The sequence below is a fragment of the Gavia stellata genome, chromosome 27 (assembly GCF_030936135.1).
Source record: "Gavia stellata isolate bGavSte3 chromosome 27, bGavSte3.hap2, whole genome shotgun sequence".
NCBI lineage: Eukaryota > Metazoa > Chordata > Aves > Gaviiformes > Gaviidae > Gavia > Gavia stellata.
Window position 1 is genome coordinate 800015 of NC_082620.1, and position 19661 is coordinate 819675.

Here is a 19661-nt window from a genome sequence, read left to right on the forward strand (position 1 = left end):
ACCCAAAACAAAGTGAAAAAACCCAAAACAAAGCGCAAAAACCCAAAACAAAGCGCAAAAACCCAAAAGTGCATCTCAAATATAACCCATGAAATGGAAACAGGGACGTGTTTTCGGGGTCTAGGAGAGGAGGGTGTAGTGATGGCTGAGAGCCGCGGGGCACAGCTGATCCCAGGGGTGCTCGGAGGATGCCGCAACACGATGCTTTGCGAGAAAGCGAGAGCAAAAGCGCTGTTTTTCCCACTAGTAGGGGATCAGGGAGCGAACCTGGAGTGGTCAGGGCAGCTCCAAGCGCCAGGCAGCCGGGGTGCCACTTCCCAGGGTCACCGAAACCTCCTTGGGGGCTGACCGGACACGTTATCTGAGCCATAACCACTGCAGTGGTTATCACTTGGTTTCCACTTAATGGAAAAAAAGAAAAAGGGTCTTTATTACTGGCTGCATGCCTGGCCGAAGGGTTTTACTTCTCCTCCTCGCATTTTAGCTTCTATCTCCAGCCACCTCCATCCCTCCGACTCTCTTGCACCAGTCCTGGGGACCCAACATATCTTGGGTCACTCACTCCTAGGCGGTAATTAAAAGGTCTAATTAAAAAATGTGGGCTATTCGCCTGGGACACAGAGTCCCCCACCTGGGGAGTGTTCCCAGCGGGTTCCCCACAGGTTTCCCCACGTGATATTTTTTTGGGGAGGCTCCATTTCCAACCTATTACCGTTTTAACCACGGGGATGCCCATCACGCTGTGGAGCGCAAAGCCCAGCTGACGTGCCTTGGAAAAACCTTAAATAGCCCAGCAGAGGCTCCGGCAGGTGCTGCATTTCCCCGACTCCATCGGGTGGGTCAGGATCGCATCCCGTCGGCACTTGAAAGCCTTCGAGACCCACGACCCCAGCCCCAGTCAGCGGCGACAAAGAGCTTTTGCCATCGTCCCACCCCAGCAAGGATGAGCCTGCGGTGAAGGTAACGCTCCCCGCCCCGAGCCCCTTTTTATTGCTAACAGGGTTCAGAGCTGGTTTTTGCCAGGGTTAAGGATTTCTTTCTTCTCTTTTTTTTTTTCTTGCTCATATAACTCAAATGGCTGAACAGATTTTCTTCAAAGGCTCCAAAACAGCCAGGGTCTAGTGAAAAAAACCAACATTACGGAGAATTAGCTCAGAAGGGAGTCTGGGAAATTAAAAAATACTGTAAATTGGGGTCTGAGAGGCTGCCTGTTAATAACATATGCTCTCAGAGTGAAGCTGATGGAAATGCTCAAAGAGACGGGGTGAGTCGTACCTCTGCTCCCAGCAACGTCCCTAGAGAGGATGTCGTGGGAGACGTTGCACACTGGCTGTGGGAACCGTGACCCTCCTTCCCACCTCTGCCCCACGGGGAAGCCTGCGCCATGCCAGGGCGGGCAGCATCTGGCTGAAGGTCACAAACTCCACCATAGTGAAGAGTCATCACCCTACGATAATTAACCCCTGCAGCTCAGAGACCCATCCGGTCTCATTAATTAGCCCACTCATGGGAACCCCTCTGCCCAAAGGGCTGTTGCAGCGGTTGCAACTTCAGGCACTAAACTATTTAGCATCTTGAGTTGCAAAACAGCAAAGCGGGATTCACGGCCAGGCTATGGAGATACGATGTCCTCTGCTCCATACCTTGGGCACAGCTCCCCTCTCTGCAAAGTCCCTCCATCTCTGGCAAGAAAGGAAAAGAGATGGTCCCATCCCCTCTGGCCTTTGGAAAGCCTTGGCAGCACCCAAGGGCACCCACATCAAGCGCCAGCAGCCGTCACCCACCTCCGTAATGGGAGATGCTTTCTTTGGGCTTGCCGCTTGAGATTAGGACATCTCCATGGGACACTTGCTTGTGCTCCAGCCTGGATGTTTCAACACTTCATTGCTTTTCTTCAAAAAAAAAAGGCAAGAAAAGGCAGGTGATCCTCCCACCGAACCACATGGATGTGGGGATGGAAGCATCACGAAAATCTCAGGGTATCAGGAGCCACATGCTCAGATCACAGGCTTTGACAACGATAGTTGTTTGACATTTTCCAGCAGCTCTTGATTCCCAAAAGGCAAGTGCTAGTGGTTGGCAACGTCAGATGATGTATTGGGAAGAGAGGACGTCTAGAGAGCAACCCCGTATGGGTATGTCTCCACTGTGAAATTAATGTATCTCTGAAGGCCCTGTCTACATGCAAACCTGGTGGCCCAACCTCAGCTGAGGGTATTGAGCATTTTGGCAGCACTGAGGACCATGAGATGGGCCCCAGATGACTCATAGGGATCCAGCGGCCACCCTGGCCCAGGTGCCACTTTGTCCTTGGTGGATCAGGCACCTGGGAAGTGGCCAGAGCAGAGGTGGCGGACATCTCTGTGCCCTTGCAGGTGACCCCATGAGCGCAGCCTTGCAGATGACGGCGTTTGGTCTTGCTCTTCTCTCAACCGTCTTCCTGCTCCTTGCCACATGCACTGACTGCTGGATGGTGAACGCTGATGACAGCTTGGAGGTGAGCAGAGAAACCATCTTCAAGGTTAGCAGCTGGAATCAAGGTGGGCGCCTTGACATCCGTGGGGTTGCTCCACGTCACCCTGGACTTGGAAAGGGGATATGGTGGGACAAACCCACTGCTTTCTGTGTGAGTTGGAGGATTAGAGAGAGAGAGAAATGCTGGAGCAGGAGGAGACAGAGAGCAGGGTATGGGTGGGGAGTCACCAGAACGTGTCCAGCTGTGGTGGTGAGAGCCTGAAGATCTGCCTTGCAGGGCTGGGATACCCCTGGGGAGCTGGGGTGCTTTTTGGTGCTTTTTGCTTGAATTTCTTTCTCCTGCTTCCAGGTAAGTCACAAATGCCGGGGGCTTTGGAGGGAGTGTGTCACCAACATGCAGGATGGGGTCAGGACCTGTGACCAGTATGACTCCATTTTGGCAGACCATCCAGGTAAGCTGGCATGGCCTGGAGGCATTTTTTAAGTTCCCAGCTGTTTTCCCTCTTCCCTTTTCGAGAAGATGATCCTCGTTGCAAAGGGCTGACCTTCATCCGCTAGCAATGCAGGCCCAGGGTTTCTCTTGGTCTCCTGCCCCATCAGCACAGCCTGGACAGCAACCCATGGTTCAGCCAGATCTGCCATGGGGTCACCAAGCAGGAGAGAGGCCACGAAGCTGTGCCACCTCACAACAAAGGTGTTTTGGCACACAGAGCCCAGGCACAGCTCTTACCCCCCAGTGCATGGTGGGATTCGCAACCCCTTGATGTTGCATGCAGGGCTGAGGACCATTCCCACTGGCCAAGGACTTGCGTCCTCAGCTCATGGACAGTCATATTGTGGTATGGAGACTTCTCCTGGCCTGCACAGGGCACATCAGGCCCTGCACAGAAGAACCCTTGTGTAGGGTGATGACATGGGACAGCACAGATTCAGGCAGCGGAGAAGGGAACAAGAAGTCAGCATAGAGTAAGTGGGGCTGCTGTGCTGCTCTGGAGGGAGCTTTGTAGGGAGAAGTCACGTTGCACACAGCTGGTGATGTGACCCATGCCAGTTCTTCTATTTTTCATCGGTACGTTGACATTTGCTGTTCAAAACACCGGCTACACAACTTGGAGGAAAAACCAGACAGTCTGGACAGCAGCGTCTTCTGCCCAAGCCCGGGGAAGAAGGTCTTGAGTAGGTGACCACATCCCAGGTGCTGATTGGTGCACCTTAAGTTGTTTGGTTTCTTGAGCTGGTCTAATAACGGGCTTATTAAGTCCTGTTGCAAGGTTTCAGATGAGCCTGGTGAGCTCCTTGCCTACGGCACACGGCAGGCATGGCGTTGGTGGCTCTCAGTGCGGACATCTCCTACGGACATGCCCACTGGTGAGCTGGATGACTCTAGCAGGGACACAGGTAGCGATCTGGAGTGGGGAGACCAGTTCCTCTGACCACTCCTCAGTCCCCTTTCCAGTTTTTTTTCCTTCCCTGCCCAGTGAAGATCGTGGTGACGCGGACCCTGCTGATCACAGCGGACCTTCTGGCCGGCCTGGCTTTGGCTACATTGCTCCTTGGGCTTGACTGCATCAAGTTCCTCAAGGAAGATCCTCGTGTCAAACTGAAGATGTGCTACGGGGCCGGTGTCATCCTCAGCATCGGGAGTGCGTGGCTGGGAAAGCTCAAGGGGCAGATGGACCTCGTGTCCCACGGGGAGTGGGGGGGATGCAGAGAGCTAGGGACACCCCCTCAGAGGGGTCTTGGGGAGCATGGGGGGGTTGGATGGTTCTCTCTTAACCAGCCCCATTCCTCCTAGGCATCCTGGGTCTTGTGGGCTCCGTGTGGTATGCAGTGGATGTCTACGTGGAGAGGGCCACGCTGGTGTCGCACAATATATTCCTGGGAGTCCACTATGACTTCGGGTGGTCGTGCTGGCTGGGGATGGCTGGCTCGACGGGCTGCTTCGCGGCATCCGTCCTGCTGACCTGCTGCCTCTATGCCTGCGCAGGTCAGTCTGCCCTGTCCCACCCCATCCCACCTCCAGTAGCTTTTTGCCCTGCAAGGATGTATGTGGGGTGAAGGAGCAGCTCAGAGGGTGCAGGCGCTTCTCGCAGGGTCCAGCCAAATCAAGGGGAACCCTTCGTGTCCGACCTGTGCACCTTGGCGGGGGAGGCTGGGTCATGCCAGGCAGGACTGGGCTGAGTGAGGATCCCATAAGCCCCGTAAAGGCACGGAGGAGGGGTAGAAATGCTCCATCTACATCTGTGGGACCTCGAGGTCCTGGTAAAGGTGTGTTGATGTCTATCCAAAGCAGTGGCCGTACTGGAGCTGTGTCACTGTGACCAGCCAAAGCCTGAGCCGGTGGCCACAGGGATGTGCAGGCGAAAATCTGACCGTCCCACCACCGGGGACGTGGGACGGGTGATGCCTCGCCAGACATCATCCCCAGCCCTGGTCCCACTGGGTGGAAGTCGACCCCACAGCGCTGGCTGTCCGGGTTCATTTCTCCTGCCGTGTCCCCAGGCTGTGGCACCCCTCGACTCCCCCTGCTATTGCCGGCCATGACACAACCCCAGCTCTTTCCTGGCAGACCCCAGCACCCGCCGGCAACCCCAGAGGTCTCCCCAGCCCCGGGGCCAAACGGCCACCAGCAAGATGTACGCCATGGACTCCCGCGTGTGATGGCCAGCAGCACCTCCCATGCCCGGCCCCGCTGTGGGATGCTCTCCCGCCCAGCCTGACCCCATTAAAGCACCGTCACCTACACTGGGACGTCTCTGTGATTGCTTTAAGGCTCTATTGCAGGGTCCACGCGAGCTGTAGCATCAGTGGCTGCAAAAAAAGCAAGGGTGCTGCAGAAGTCACCCACAGAGGGGGCTTTTTCCCCCACTCCCAGACAGGTTTCACAAAAACAAACCCCAGAAAAGTGTTGCTTTAAGAAAAGATGCCCCCAGGTCCCCTGGGGAAGCTGTTGGGACACTGAGGGCAAAAGACCTCCTCAGACATTGCTCAGCCGCTGCTTTGGAGGAATTTAGCGAAAACCCTTTTCTGCACAGAGCAACACTGACTCCACGTGGCTGGCGGCCCCGATCACTCACGCACCAGCCCGCTGGAAACTGCCCAGGCGCTCAGAAATTTGGCAGCGGAAGGTTTGCATTTAAAAACTGGGTAAAGCCAGTAGCATTGATTGTTACCATGGGGTTATCGGTGGAGGAACTCTGTAGCCGTACGTGGCAGGCACAAGGAGGTGAGTCGGTTTGACGCCTAATGGAGGTGCTCTACCTGCTAAGTAGAGTTTTTAAGTCCACACAAAAAGAGAATTCAGTTTTCCAAGTGAATTATCATCCTTCTTCACTTGCAAAGCATTATGAAAACAAACCAGAACCCAAAAACACCAACCACCCTCCAGTTGCTGACTGAGCCGTCTGTCCCCAGGGAAGACGGGGACAGCACTTCAAATCTCGCACAAAGCTGAAAGGCAGCAAACCTCTGTTTTATTGCAGCTCCCGCTTTGGGTACGATGCAGGAACACACTGGCCAACTGCTGTGTCCCACAGCATGGGTGCAAGGCTGTCAATATCATTGGCAGCAGCTGATTTATTAAATTACTAACATTTTTTTTGGAAAGGCTAATAATTTTTCCCCAGGGACCTGAAAAAAAAGAAATCCAATCACTAAAGCTGTGTGAGAAATAAAGAGCATGACTGAGTTTGCTATTAAACAGCAGGATGTCTGTGGTCCACAGGACGGACAGCGGACACATTTAGAGGATGGGCAGTCAGAAGTGTGTTAGAAGGTATTTAGAGCAAAACCAAAATGCATGGGGTCATTAACGGCTGGCACTTGAGCACGCAGGAAAACAATTAAAGAGCAAGCATTTGCATGATACAAGCACAGAGCTCATTAGCGCATAGAAAGGAAAGCTCTCAAAATCTGCCATCAACCATACCCCACCCACCGGGCGCTCCTCGATGGCAGCCGCGTTCCTTACCCGTAGTTTACAACTGGTGTTACTAGAGCACAGCACCACGAGCTGCGGGACTGGGGGAGGCTGAGCAGCAGCGACCAGAAGAAACAGCTCTAGCGCCGGTGGAGCAGCCCCAGCACTCCCCTGGCTCTCACTGTGGGGTTGAAGAGCCACGAGAGCCGGTTTTGCTGCGAGGTGCAGCTCAGTTTCTGCGTGGCACAGCTCAGTTTCCGCGTGGCTAGTCACCGCAGGGACACGAGGAGCCCGCCACCACCCAGAAAGGCTTCCAGGCAGCAGGCTGGGTTCCCCAGAGGCAAAGCAGCGCACACGGAGCCACACAACAGCTAAGCCAAGCCCCTGCACACGCCAGGCTGCTGTTGGAGGCTCTGGATTTCAAACCCAGCTGGGAACCCACATTTTTCCTGGGTTTTCCCTGGATTCCCCTTCCCGCACACCAGCAACTCTGACAGTGACTCAGCTGTAAAGACGTCGCACCCGCGTCGTAAGCGGTCAAGAGCAGCGGTGCTCTGCACATCCCAGGGACAAGGGCGGGGGGTTTGGTTTGGTTCGGCACCCTCACACCACCTCAGTCTTGCGAGGGCTGTGTTCCAGCAGGGACACAGCTGAGCTGCTCCAGCAAAGAACTCTTGGGAACGCACCGGACCGGCAGCGAGCACCTCCTCTCCTCACTCTCCGGGACCTCCCACCCAATTGCAGTACGGCTCAATTACGTTTTAATTTTTTTACTTTTTTTTTTTTTTTGCATTTTACCCCAACAGTGTGGATGCTGAAGAAATAAAGCAGTCATTTTTTTTCCCCAAACCTTTCATGAACACTTAACTTAAAACCTTTCATCCCAAAGTGGGTTTAAAAGGACCACGCACACAAGGTAATTCTTTAAGACCTTTATTAACAGATGCTTGCAGTTTGACTTGAAAAAATCAGGTGTATATTTCATACAAATTAAAAATGAGGTTCTTAAAAATCTCAACTTGACCAGATATGAAACAATTTAAAAACCTTTAAAGGTATATTGAGAAAAAACAGGTTTTTAAAAAACGTGTTTATCGTTTCCAAAAGGAGACTTCTTTAGGTAAAAATAATAAAAACCCCATGCTGCATAGATAATGCAGATAGTTCTAGTAATCTGGTCAACAGCAAAAAGCAAGCACTTAAGGTCTTCAGTTCCAATTCTTTTGTTCATTTCTTATTGCTGGAATTTCATTTTCTTTTCTTCTTCATTTCTTAAGTCTTTTCTTTGATGACTAAACTGAAAAAGAGGAGAAAACAAAAAAAGGATGATCAGACAGGTGCCAGGGGCTTGTACAAGTGTTCGGTCTACCAAGACTCACCCGCAAGTCACAAATTCTCGGTGAGCTACCTTTCACGCACACGCAGAAAAAACCCCACCAGCCACAGCTCTAGTGAGCGCACTGCACTCCACCAGACCAGCAGCCCCCTTTCAGTGACCAAACCTGCCACCTTCCACGCCAAACAAACGCGGAGGACTCCCGAAGGAAAAGACACGGAATTTAAGCACAAAAGGAATCCCGCCTACACCTCTCCCCTCGCCGGCCTCCTGCGCCAGCCTCTTTCGCGACAGCCTCCAGGGAGGGCTGCTCACATCAGGCTCTGCGCTGTGGGAGCAGGTCTGGAAACGCAGCTGGAAAACCCTGAGCCAACCCCCGGGAAGGCACGGGGACAATGGAAGATTTTCAGAAGGCGGCCGAAGAGCAGATTTCTACCTGTGCCGAACAGAGGCAGCGTGGCTTCAGTAAGCCACTGCCCAGACCACAGAAACCACAATTTATACTCTCCAATACTATCAAGAGACAGAAAGAGCAACCAAGCGTCGTCTTGGGGTTTCTCCAAAGCCCAGGATATTAACAACTCATCCAGTTGTGTTGACCATGAAGATGAACACCAGGATAGAAGAAAGGTTCACAGCAAACACTGCAGCGAGACTTGAAGAGGTATCACGTAATCCACCTGCGTGACAAATCCAGCAGCACCCGAGGCCCTGAGCTCCCACATCTGGGAGACGGCGGCAGCCACTGCTGACACCAAGCCACTCTCCGTGCCCAGCTCCTGCGCTCCCTGTTCATTCCATTCATGTGACCATTCGTGACCGCTCCCCACCAGCGCCTAAATGTGTCTTTCCACTGGCCTGTCCTCCAGGCAACGAGCGAGGAGCGAGACACAACAGGCATGGGATACGAACGCTGGCGAGAGGAAATGTGGAGAGAGGAAGAACAGACAAGGAAGGTGCCAGAAAAAAAGAACAAGTAGAGAGAGACTGAGCAATGAAAATTTTCCCAGATAAGCAAATCTGGCCATCGGAAGACAGCACCAAACAAGCGCCAAATCACAGCCAGTCTACCTTGCAGCGAAAACGGTGCTTTAACATCGACCTTCACGCAATCCTCCCAAGCAGCAAGCCGCACCAGTGCCGCAGTACTTCGGCCACAGGCACCCTGGATGCTCCATGAAAAGGACCGTCTCTACCAGTTTTTCCAGCACATTTTTGTTTCAATAAAAAGCTGCTAAGGAGACGGCTCCTGCAAATTCTGCGCCAACTTCCCAGAAATTAATGCCTAGAAGTCAATGCAATTCACCTCCCCTTTGGAACCAAGCAATAAAGGCTCAGACACTTACAGAGCGGAGTCAGCCCCAGAACCTGTTTCTCCTAGCTACCTTCCAGTCACTACACCAGCACCGCTGGAATTACTACTTCTAGGTGGACAAAGCCTGAACCACTGAGCAAAGCCAAGATTTCAAGATTAACGGTATTCTAGGCAGCGACTCCATCAATGGAAACTGAAGCCTCGTAACTCAGTCCTCCCAATTAATCAGCATTTGCACAGCAAAGTCTCACAGCTTGGTTCTGCAGACTCGCAAGTGCAGTCAGCTCAGTTACAAAGCGAGCAAGGATAGTCCAAACCTTGTAAGGCAAAAATTAAAGGAGAGCATCAAAAGAAAATAAAAGTCAGTCATTAAATTGTATCCTCAAGAACCTCCGGACACGCACCCGGATGATGGTAGAGATGGTAAGCCGGTATTTACTCAGCCCCGCCCTGCTCGGCCTCGGGAGCGGACGTGTTCTCAGCTGGTGGTTCGGCTGTCTTCGTCTCTTTGCCATCTTGTGGTTTAGGGTTCTCTGGGCGTCTGCGTCGGTAGTTGAAGTTACGACGGTACCGACGTTGAGGTGGCTGCTGACTTTGGGTCTCATCCCCTTGGTTCTCTTTATCTTCTTCGTTCCCGTCCTCTCTAGGCTGTCTTTGACGAGGAGGACCCCTGAAAGTCAAGCTAGGCTTTAACAATGCAGCATCTGACCATCGCCATGTTCTGTCTCTGTTGCTAAAAGGCAAGGTTAAAAAAAAGTTGATCTGCAGCATACCTGCGAAATCGTGGTCTGTAACCTCGATACATGTTCTGCCTGACTGGTCTGCCTTGTTCTCCTGCACCCTGGTTGTCAGCACCCTGGAAGACATTAGGCAACAAACCACCTCAGCCACATGCAAAAGCCTATCAATGCCACAACCAGCGGAGCCGTGAGGAAGGCGGCTGTAAGGGGGCTGTCAGGTTAAGTCTGAGGTGTACAACAAGGCAGGCAGCGGTCCTAGGGCACAAGAGTACGCACCGTTAGAACCGGTGTTTCTTCCAGTTAATCATACAGGAAGTCAACACAAATTCAAACACACTTTGCTTTTTAGAAGCCGTAATGTTAAGACCTTCAGCTTATCAACACCTGCTCCAATGTTCCATCTTACTGCCAAACTTTACCAAAACCATCTTGAGTATCTACGAAAAGTGGCAAAAAGCTCCGTCCCAACACCCTGCTCCAAAGCAATCAAGCCAGTTTAGCATCACACTTTAAACAAATGTTACCTCCACTATCTCTCCCTGCACGGGAGGGTTGGAATATTGTGGTCGACGCCCGTAGGGCCTACGCATATAGTAAGGTGGGTACCGCCGCCTGCGATAGGGACGGCGTTGCTGGGCTTGGCCTTCTGGTATGTTCTCTGCTCCTTCGTTCTTTTCCCCACTCTCACTATTCTGGTAGTTTTGCTGGTAGTTGCGTGGAGGACCCCTACGACGTGGATATCGTCTGTAATGGTTACGGTCTGCTGCGTATTTACTGCCTTGCACTGGAACTCCACCAGGACCTGTAACATTAGCCGCCTCCGCACCCTAAAGAGCAGGGAAAGCGTTAGATGAACAGTCAGCATCAAATCGGTTATAGCATAATATAATTTAGTACTGAGCAACGATTTACATCCACATTGTAAAGCAATGAAAAAAGCATTCATCTCCTTGGATGTCATCAGGCATCGACTCAAACCACAGGCACCACACCAAAGCCTGCAGACCAAGTTTTCCGCGCATACTCCAACACCGAGAGATGTGTTTACCTTTTCTCCCTCAACCACATCAAACTCCACGGTCTCTCCATCTCCTACGCTGCGGAGGTACTTCCTGGGGTTATTCTTCTTTATGGCAGTCTAACAACATAACATTGCAGGATTACGTTTACAGACACAGCATGAGAATATTACGTAGCATATGTGGCGACTTTTTTTTTTTTTAAAAGATTAAGGAATTTGAGTATTTAGTATCTTAGGAGGAAGACCTGTACTCCTGAAAAAGCAATTAAAACACTGCACATCCAGGAAGCCATAAAATTTACCTGTATTACTATAGTTCTGGCCTATTTGAAATGTGCAACGGCTTTACCATTGACTGGAAACATCTGCCAACATGCTGCCTGCTAGCTGAAAAAGCAGTTTGCAAACAAACAGAAAACCCACAATACACACTGGCCATAGTATTTCTTACCAGAGTTTAGCATTAAACAACCCTATAGTATTTATACATTCCTCTGAAGTATATACACCAATATATAAGCCTTTCCAATCACACACTCAGCTTTCCAGCCCACTACCATTTCCCACACCACCGCGGCGTGCAGTAGACTACGTGTCCCAAGCTATGTAAACACATCGATGGCCATAAATGAAGAGATTTCTTTCTCCTGAGGCTTCCAATACCATCGCTTCAGCCACAGCATTTACCAATTAATCACAAATCTACTCTAGCCGTGTATGACACGCCAAGAATTAGCCCTTCCAAGGTATCGGCGCCAGACAAGCCTTTGTATCGGTATCTGTGTGTTAAATGACATTACTAGAAAACACTGGATTTTCTGTGCTATTCAGCAGTGGATTAAGTTTTTGACAGAATGGTTAATACTCAATATGCACCGCTCTCAGCTACATTCTGCTTATCAAGCACTTTAACTGAACAGTAACGCAAGTGTAACAACTTCACAAAAAAATACCAGCAACAGATTTTGACTAGATTTTCTTCCCTAAATGGAACAAAACCTATGGAAAAACATGCCCACAATTCTCAGCCTATAAAGCAGTGATTTTAGGGAAAGACAGGAAACCTCGTTACAACAGTAGCTGAGTCTAACAGCTCTTTATGACACCCAAGCTTGATAATGGGGATGGGAAAAAGCATACACAGCCATGACTCCTAAAACAAGCTGATTTCTTTCAGGTTAGACCCCTAAAACTGTTTTATTGTGAAAATTACATTAAAACAAATCACTGCCAAACCGCGCTTTTAGAAACACAGACAGTAGTTACATGACAAGTCCTGAAATCTGACTCGTAAGTCAAGGTCACTTACAGGTTACCCTACCTGCAAATCGAGTAATGAAGTCTGAAAACTTTCCTTCAGGGTATGTATTCCTGCCTCGGTACACAAAAACACAGTAGAGTCGTTTGGCCTTTCTCCACTGCCCATTACAGAATAACTTGTTACAAACAAATGCCTCTACGTTTTAATAGCAGGTAATTCAGACATAGCACAAGCAAGAAGCTGAGAGCTGGCAAATCAAACTCAAGCCAAAACACTTCCCAGAGGTTACTTTTTCCTCCCTTTGTTTACAACATCAGCAGTACATCCCTAACTCAAAACAAAACAACAATCCACAGACTCCTAAATGCCAGAAGTAAGCCACGCTCCAGTAAGAACTCTTTGTGGGCTGCTTCACAACAAGAGATCCTAAGACAGACAGGGTAAAAAACACAGAGACGATCACAGAGACTTGCAAGTCAGACACAAAGGCCTAAACTAAGGCCAACCCGCTCCATGAAATAAAGCACAGGTGTGGTGTGCAGTCTCACTCTGGTCCGGTTTGCAGAGGTTTACATGCTCCCCAGAGATTGTAGTTAAGTGTCTCTATCTGTTTAATTGATAAAGTATCTATTAAAATGTTTTCAGGCTTTCACTGAAAGGCTGGAGCCATAAGTTCCATAAAAGTTTTGCCTAAAAAGAAAAAATCTTCACTGGCACTTCATCCCTATTACAGCCCAATTAATTTCTCCCCCTGCTGCAAGCTTTTCATTTAACTTTATCTCCATATGCTTACTAACAAGTGTATGAATCCAGAAGGCAACTAACCGGCCTTCAAACAGTTATCCCCAAGCCAACAGAGCGTACTTGCAGACACTGCAATTTTCATCACTGAACACTACCAGCCCGCTCAGCTCCACGTACCTCGTGTCTCAGGATGGATGTATGTGATGTGCAAAACCCCCGAGTACAAGCAGGCTCTGCTTGCCGTCCAACAGTGAGAAACGGAAGTTTGTGTTCAAGTAACACTTCTTGGAGAAAGCGAGGCTCTTTCACAACTTCAATCCTACTTACATTGGTCATGCACAGTGCGTTTCACAGAGGTAACACGTTCCAGTTTCAAGGAAATCTTACCTGATGGACAAACACGTCTTCCTTGGTGTCATTCCTGCAAGACAACAGGAAATTGGAATTCACGTATGAAACACACAGTAAATTAGCCCAATTTAAAAATTCAGTTGTTTGGGGTGGGGACAAAACAGGGAGCTGTCAAGACAACCGGGTTTCAACATCAGCCTTGCTCCTCAACCTGCTCGCAACTAGTCCCCTACTAGCTGACTGCGCGGGGTGAAGGGATCGTCAGGTAGCCTATGCAAGGTTCAGAGCACACAATGAAGTCCAGTAAGTCGCCTGTGAAAGCATTCCTCCTCCCTCCTGCATGCCCCTCTGTCCTTCACATCCCGCCGACGGAGATGTTTGAAAGAGCACCTGACAGTGACCAGACAATCATTTCTGGCAGTGCTCTGTGTGGAAGAGCAGCTATCGCAGTCTTTGAAACAAGCTATAATATCACCACTCGAGCCCTGCGTGATCTCTCCAGAGTTACATCGTCTCAGCCTCAACCTCTCCTTCATTTAAGGAGCAACACTAGCTGATCAGCGCTCCACTGGAGGCAGCAGGGTTAGTCAAGCTGCATTTGTGAGCAGAGAAGGAAGAGCTTGGGTTCTCCCCTCACAAGAAACGGAGAACAGCTCAAGTCTGTACCTACAAGCATCCAAAAGCATCCTTCAGCGCAATCACAATACAGTTTCCACAGCTACCACGCTGCGCGAGGCTGGACAACCACAACAGAGTACCAACCGAAGTCAGAAAAGTTTCTGTTCTGCAATCCAGAGGCACAGCCAAAACAGCCTCCGTGCTGGTTTGAGCGGCGTACGTGCCGTTTGCACCACTCATACCAAGCTTACAGCCACGCGTCCAAGCTCACATCGTACCAACTGAACATCGCTACAGTGTTAGTTTCACAAGTCTATGGAACAGTTTGAATCAATACCAAAGTGGCTTTTATTTCCTAGAATGACTGGTTAAAGACATCACAAAGCAAGCTTGTGTGAGAATGTGCTCAGAACTGGAGAGCTTACAGGTATGGGTGACTGAAGCAAGAATTTTTTATTTTATTTTTTTTTTTAAAGATAAAGCCAGGTGTTCTCACCCCTGGCTTTACAACATGAGGATGACAATTAAACATTTTCCAAAAATCCAATCCAAGCTATGGCTCTTCTGTCAGACAGCACCAGCAAAAATAAGACACCTTGTTTCCTCATGGAATCGGTGCCTACAAGCATCAAAGGTTACTGGAAAAAAGTAGTGAAAAGGCAACAAAGCAGAGCCAGTCTGATCATCATGAGGCTTTTTTCACCATGAGGCATCATCTTTAGCTTATCTCCAAGGCCCACGATGCAGCACCCAGAAGCCCTTGCAAAGCCTGAGCCTAAATACTTTCTTCTTCGCAATGCAAGATCTCTTACCAGCTGCTCCAAAAGCTGAAAACCTTCAGATTCAGAAGAGCCCAGTTACAGGTTTTCAGTAAAAAAAAAAAGTTCAGCACATTCCTTCACTCTCAACTGAAAAATGGTGGTAGGAAGTGCTCCTCGTCTGTGCTCTGCAAGCATGAACGCTCCACACTCTTGTCCAAGTTTGATTTTGGGCAACCACACCAGATGCTTGTTTTTAAAGTCCTTTTGAAAATGCAATTTCCATTTAAGAGGACACTGGAGTTTTAGATCCATGAATGACTCAGTTACACAAATATAGCTGAAGGTATACAGGGGGTTAGTTAAAAAATGTACTGGTTGATTTTGAAGCCCAGTGCCTGCCATGTGATTCCCGATGGTGTTTTCCAGCAAGCACATCCAGAAGCAGCAAGCCTACTGCCGCTTGGATGGTGTCACAGTGACAGCAATCACTTTCTCAAAGAAAACTTGAAACGGTACAAGAGAAACCTCCACACTGAAGGCCTAACAAGCCCTTTAGCCTATCTTTGCACTAAAGGATTCTCCCCTCAACACCTTCAACCCCTAAAATAAAAAAAAAGGGAATCAGACAAGCAGACAGACTAAGAAAACACCACTAAGTCCAGTGGAGCACCAAATACAAAGCCAGGTATCAATGTGCAGCTCCAGTTACAGCAAGAGGACCAAGCCAGCGGCCTGCACATCCGCTTATTATTTTGACAACTGTGAGAAACAACTGACAGATATTCAGAATTCAAACTAGTATTTCAGAACAGAAATGCACTTCTAACATTAAAAGAACACAGGAAATACTTGAAGTTAACGTGCACCTACATCAAAGCTAAATTTTAGTTCCAAAGCTAATTTTAGCTGCAAGCAGACCCGGCTGAAGCAAAGACAAGCAAGGGCAGGAGCTCCCGCAAAGTTTCCCTTGCAGCAAGCCAGAGAGATTCCAGAGCCGAGGAAATGTCCTCCAGCCTGGTTCTCAGGCTGTGGCTCTAACCTCTTGATAACACGAGATCACGCTGGGTTTCTCATTAAAAATGGCAACCTCAGGGATTAAACAGCTGCCAAGTTAATGGCCGGGGAAGCCATTCGGATGTCTTAACTAGCTGCTGTTGCTTCCTTGCTTGACTCACATCACTGAGCGCTTCCACTACTGAGGGAGACAGGAAAAAAGCCTTCCCTAGAGGTAGAGTTTGTGGCCTATGACTTTACGCGCGTTTACAAAACCCAAAGACGCTAAAGCTTACAGCACCCATGACTACGGGACACGTAACATTAAAACCTACGTGAAGAATGCAAGCTGGGCAGACTCAAGAGTCAAGTTTTTAAAGTTGCAGACACAAAACCAATTAAGGAGCTTGGCAGACACTTAAGACTGGGTCATGAGGTAACAGACAGTTAAAAAAAAGCAGTATTTAAACCAAACCTAAATAAAAGGCCCAATAAAAACACCAGTATCTACACTTGAACTGGTTTGCAGAGCAATTCCAGGACTCCTCTACTACTGGATAGCTTCACTGATACGCCAATTTTAAGTATTTGCACAACTCTAAGTGCTCAAATTTTTCTTTAAAATCAACTACTGTCATAAAAGGAATTTTCTAGGCGCTTGTTTCTTGAAACCCCTTTATACACTCCAGTCTTGCAATATAAAAGAAATCTGAACTTTGCTCATTTCCCTGTACGTTTAGGGTTCCCTCAAGAGAGCGCCCTTTTAACTACCAACTGCTCAAAGCAATTTTTGCTTGCGTTGATGCGACTGAACTTCATGCAGGAGTTTAAACAAGTATTTTGTGCGTGCTAGCAGCCAGCAGACTTTTACGCCCTCAAGAGCAAAAAAAAAAAAAACCCAAAAAACACCACCAAAAACCCCAACCACCGTACAAAAAATCTTAACATAAGAAACACCGCCATGAAAATGAATTCACTAAGAGAGCAAGGCCAAGATTCAAGTACTGAAGAGCCAACCTGGTACAAACCGACGGGGTAAGAGACCCCGGGAGGGAGGTGGGACACATCCCATCAGTTTCTTCTGCCAAGCGTCACCAAGCAGGGTGACAGAGGTGACAGAGGCACTGACCCGCCCGCCCCGCTCCCTGCAGCACGTGTCACCCCGAAGCGCACTTCACCTCGGGCCCAAGGGCTGCAAGGCCCGAGCGCATGGCCCCCCCCCGCCGCCCCGAGCCCTCTCCCCGGTGCTCCCCGTGGCGGGGGGCGGAGGCCGCCGCCGGGCCCTCCTCACCTGTTGATGAAGCCGTAACCGTTCCTCACGTTGAACCATTTCACTGTTCCCAAAACCTTCGTTGCTGAGGGAAGGTGGGGGGGGGGGGGGGGGGAGGAGAAGAGGGAGAGGAGGGAGAGAGAGGAGAGAGGCGGCGGCGTCAGGGCGGCACGTGGCGGGGCGGCGCACACAAAGGCCCCGCGTGGCGGACATTTTGAGGCGCCCCGCCCCCACCCGCCGACACGCGGGGCCCGGCGGCGCGCGCGGGAGGGAGGGGGGGTGGGGGGGTGGGGAAGAGGAGGAGGAGAGCGCCCAACGGCCGCCGCGGGCGCGAGCGAGGGGGTGCGCGCGCCGGGAGGTTGAGGAGGAGGCGGCAGCGGCGCGCGCCGCCCCTCAGCGAGGGGGAGCTCGCGCCGCCCTCAGCGATGGCGCGGGGGAGGGGGGGGGGGGGGTAGATCGCGCCGCCGCCGCGGCCTCCCAACCGCCACGGACACCCCCCTCCCCTCACCGATGACCTTCTTGTCCCCGCCGGCGGGAGGCGCCGCCGAGGCCAGGCCGCTGCCCCCGTTCCCGGTCCCGCCGTTAGGCTTGGAGTCGGCGGGGGCGGCGGGGGCCGCCGCGGGGACGGGGGCGGCGGGCGGCTGGGTCTCGGCCTCGCTGCTCATGGCGGCGGCTGTTCGGTGCGGACGGTGGTGGTGACTGGCTGTTTGCGCCGCCTCCCGCGGTGTGATGGTGACTGAGGCCGGCCGTGGGGGGGCTGCTCCCTGCTCCGGGCTCGCTGAGCTCCGCTCTCCGCTCCCGATACCGATCGAACTGGCCACAATGGCGGCCCGCACCGGCTAGCCACCCCGCGCGCCCCGCCCGCGCGCGACTCTATTCGCCGCTCGGCCCGTCCGTTAAGCCGCCAGCGAGCCCATTGGATCTTCCCCTCCTAGCCACCGCCCCTCGCGGAACGCCTATTGGTGGCGGCACCTGCCTTTCCTCAGAAACGCGCGCCCATTGGCTGCTCCGGCCGCGGCTGCCAGGCTCTCTTTTCTTACCGGCCTACCCGGAGTCCCCGCCCCCGCGCCCTGATTGGCCGCCGCCGCCGCTCCCGCCCCGAACGGGCCCGACCGGGGAAGTGCGTGCGGCCATGTGGCGGTAGCGGCGGCCGGTGCTGCTCCGTCCCCTCCCGCCCCGCGAGCCCGGTTCCTCCCGCGCGGGGCCGCCGGGGCCTCTCGCTCCCTCTCACCCCGGCTGAGTGGCCGCCCCAGCCCCGGTATTACCGGGACTCGGCCCAACGGACGCGCTGGCGGCGTTTCCCCTCGCTTTAAAAACGCGGGGCAGAGCGATCGTGCGGGCGGTCCCCGCCTCCGGGCCCGGTACAGGGGCTGGGTGCAGCCCCGGGGCGCGCGGCTCCCATTAAGAGAAATAACAATCGGAAGGAGCCCGCGAGCGTTAATTAACGGTGGGAAATGACGGACCCGGAGATATGGCGGAGCTGCTTCAAGTACAGAATTAACGTGCGGTTACAGCGCCGTAACCGGCCCCTGAGAAACGGGGGGGGGGGGGCCGCGCTGGCGGACCTGACACCCCCCCCCCCCGGGGGGAGAGAGCAGCCCGGTCTAACCCCCCCGGGGGAGAGGGCAGCCCGGTCTAACCCCCCCCCCCCCCGGGGGAGAGGGCACCCCGGTCTAACCCCCCCCCCCCCCCGGGCGAGAGGGCAGCCCGGTCTAACCCCCCCGGGGGAGAGGGCAGCCCGGTCTAACCCCCCCCCCCCCCCGGGCGAGAGGGCAGCCCGGTCTAACCCCCGCCGCGGGGATAGGGCAGCCCGGTCTAACCCCCCCGGGGGAGAGGGCAGCCCGGTCTAACCCCCCCCCGGGGGAGCGGGCAGCCCGGTCTAACCCCCCCCCCCCGGGGGAGAGGGCAGCCCGGTCTAACCCCCCCGGGGGAGAGGGCAGCCCGGTCTACCCCCCCGCCCGGGGGAGCGGGCAGCCCGGTCTAACCCTCCCCGGGGGAGCGGGCAGCCCGGTCTAACCCCCCCCGGGGGAGAAGGCAGCCCGGTCTAACCCCCCCCGGGGGGAACGGGCAGCCTGGTCTAACCCCCCCCGGGGGAACGGGCAGCCCGGTCTAACCCCCCCTCGGAGGAGAGGGCAGCCCGGTCTAACCCCCCCCCGCCCCCGGGTGCAGGCAGCACGGAGGTCCTGCGCCCGCTGCCAGCGCTCCCGGTGAGGGGGGTACAGGGTCCGGGCTTCGCCCATGGAAATTGGGGAGCCGGGGGAGGTGTTCCACGAGCCCCCCCCGGCTCTGCTCTGCCTGTGCTCCCGCTGCTGCCCCAGAGCTCCTTTGATCGCACCTGCCTGGGGGGTACTCAAGATAAATGCTCCTAATTGAGCCATTTAAGAGCCGGGCTGTGGCCTTGGGTCAGAGGTCTCTTGAAGTCTTGTCTTTAATTAGCCTTTTCCTAAGTATCCCACTCTTCCTTCCCAGCGGAGCTCCTCTGCCAGGGGAGAGACAGCTCGCCTTACCCCGAGCCCTTCTCCCCACCCAGGCAGTCGGGAAAGCATCGCTGCTGGGCTCTTCATCTTCTCTAACAACCGCCTTTCACCTCCTCTTCGCCTCCATCCCCTATGTCTTCACCTTACAGCGCCTCAGACAGATCCGAGATCTCTACCGGATTCCCCGGAGAGAAGCTCCAGGGGAAACCCAGCGTTCTTGTCCACTAAGTTATTTTCCTTGGGCACTGGAAAAATGTGTTTGTTGGCCACAGATTCACAGCCCTGCCCTCGGCTATGTCACACCTCCCACATCAGAGGAGGGCAAGGTCACCCGCAACCACCGAGAAGGTCTCTGGGAGCTGACCCATTACTCCAGCATC

At 52.7% G+C, this 19661-nt stretch overlaps 2 protein-coding genes across 3 annotated transcripts; one reads left to right on the forward strand and one right to left on the reverse strand.

The window, feature by feature from the left end:
* Positions 1-2383: 2383 nt before the first annotated feature.
* LOC104254905 (claudin-16) lies at positions 2384-5136 on the forward strand. Its single transcript, XM_059830083.1, has 5 exons — positions 2384-2563; positions 2825-2927; positions 3954-4118; positions 4271-4462; positions 5045-5136. The coding sequence occupies exons 1-5, from the start codon at positions 2384-2386 to the stop codon at positions 5134-5136; spliced, it is 732 nt and encodes a 243-aa protein (XP_059686066.1).
* Positions 5137-7645: 2509 nt separating this feature from the next.
* YBX1 (Y-box binding protein 1) lies at positions 7646-17598 on the reverse strand. 2 transcript variants are annotated; one of them, XM_059829995.1, is made up of 8 exons: positions 17313-17598; positions 16826-16889; positions 13199-13232; positions 10834-10923; positions 10310-10612; positions 9819-9901; positions 9450-9715; positions 7646-7686 (listed from the first exon to the last, which is right to left on the reverse strand). In XM_059829995.1, exons 1-7 carry the CDS (start codon positions 17467-17469, stop codon positions 9481-9483), a joined length of 966 nt encoding a protein of 321 aa, XP_059685978.1. In that variant the 5' UTR covers positions 17470-17598; the 3' UTR covers positions 7646-7686; positions 9450-9480. The 2 variants fall into 2 exon arrangements, with proteins under 2 accessions (XP_059685978.1, XP_059685977.1); XM_059829994.1 differs by having other exon boundaries at positions 9450-9727.
* Positions 17599-19661: the final 2063 nt, after the last annotated feature.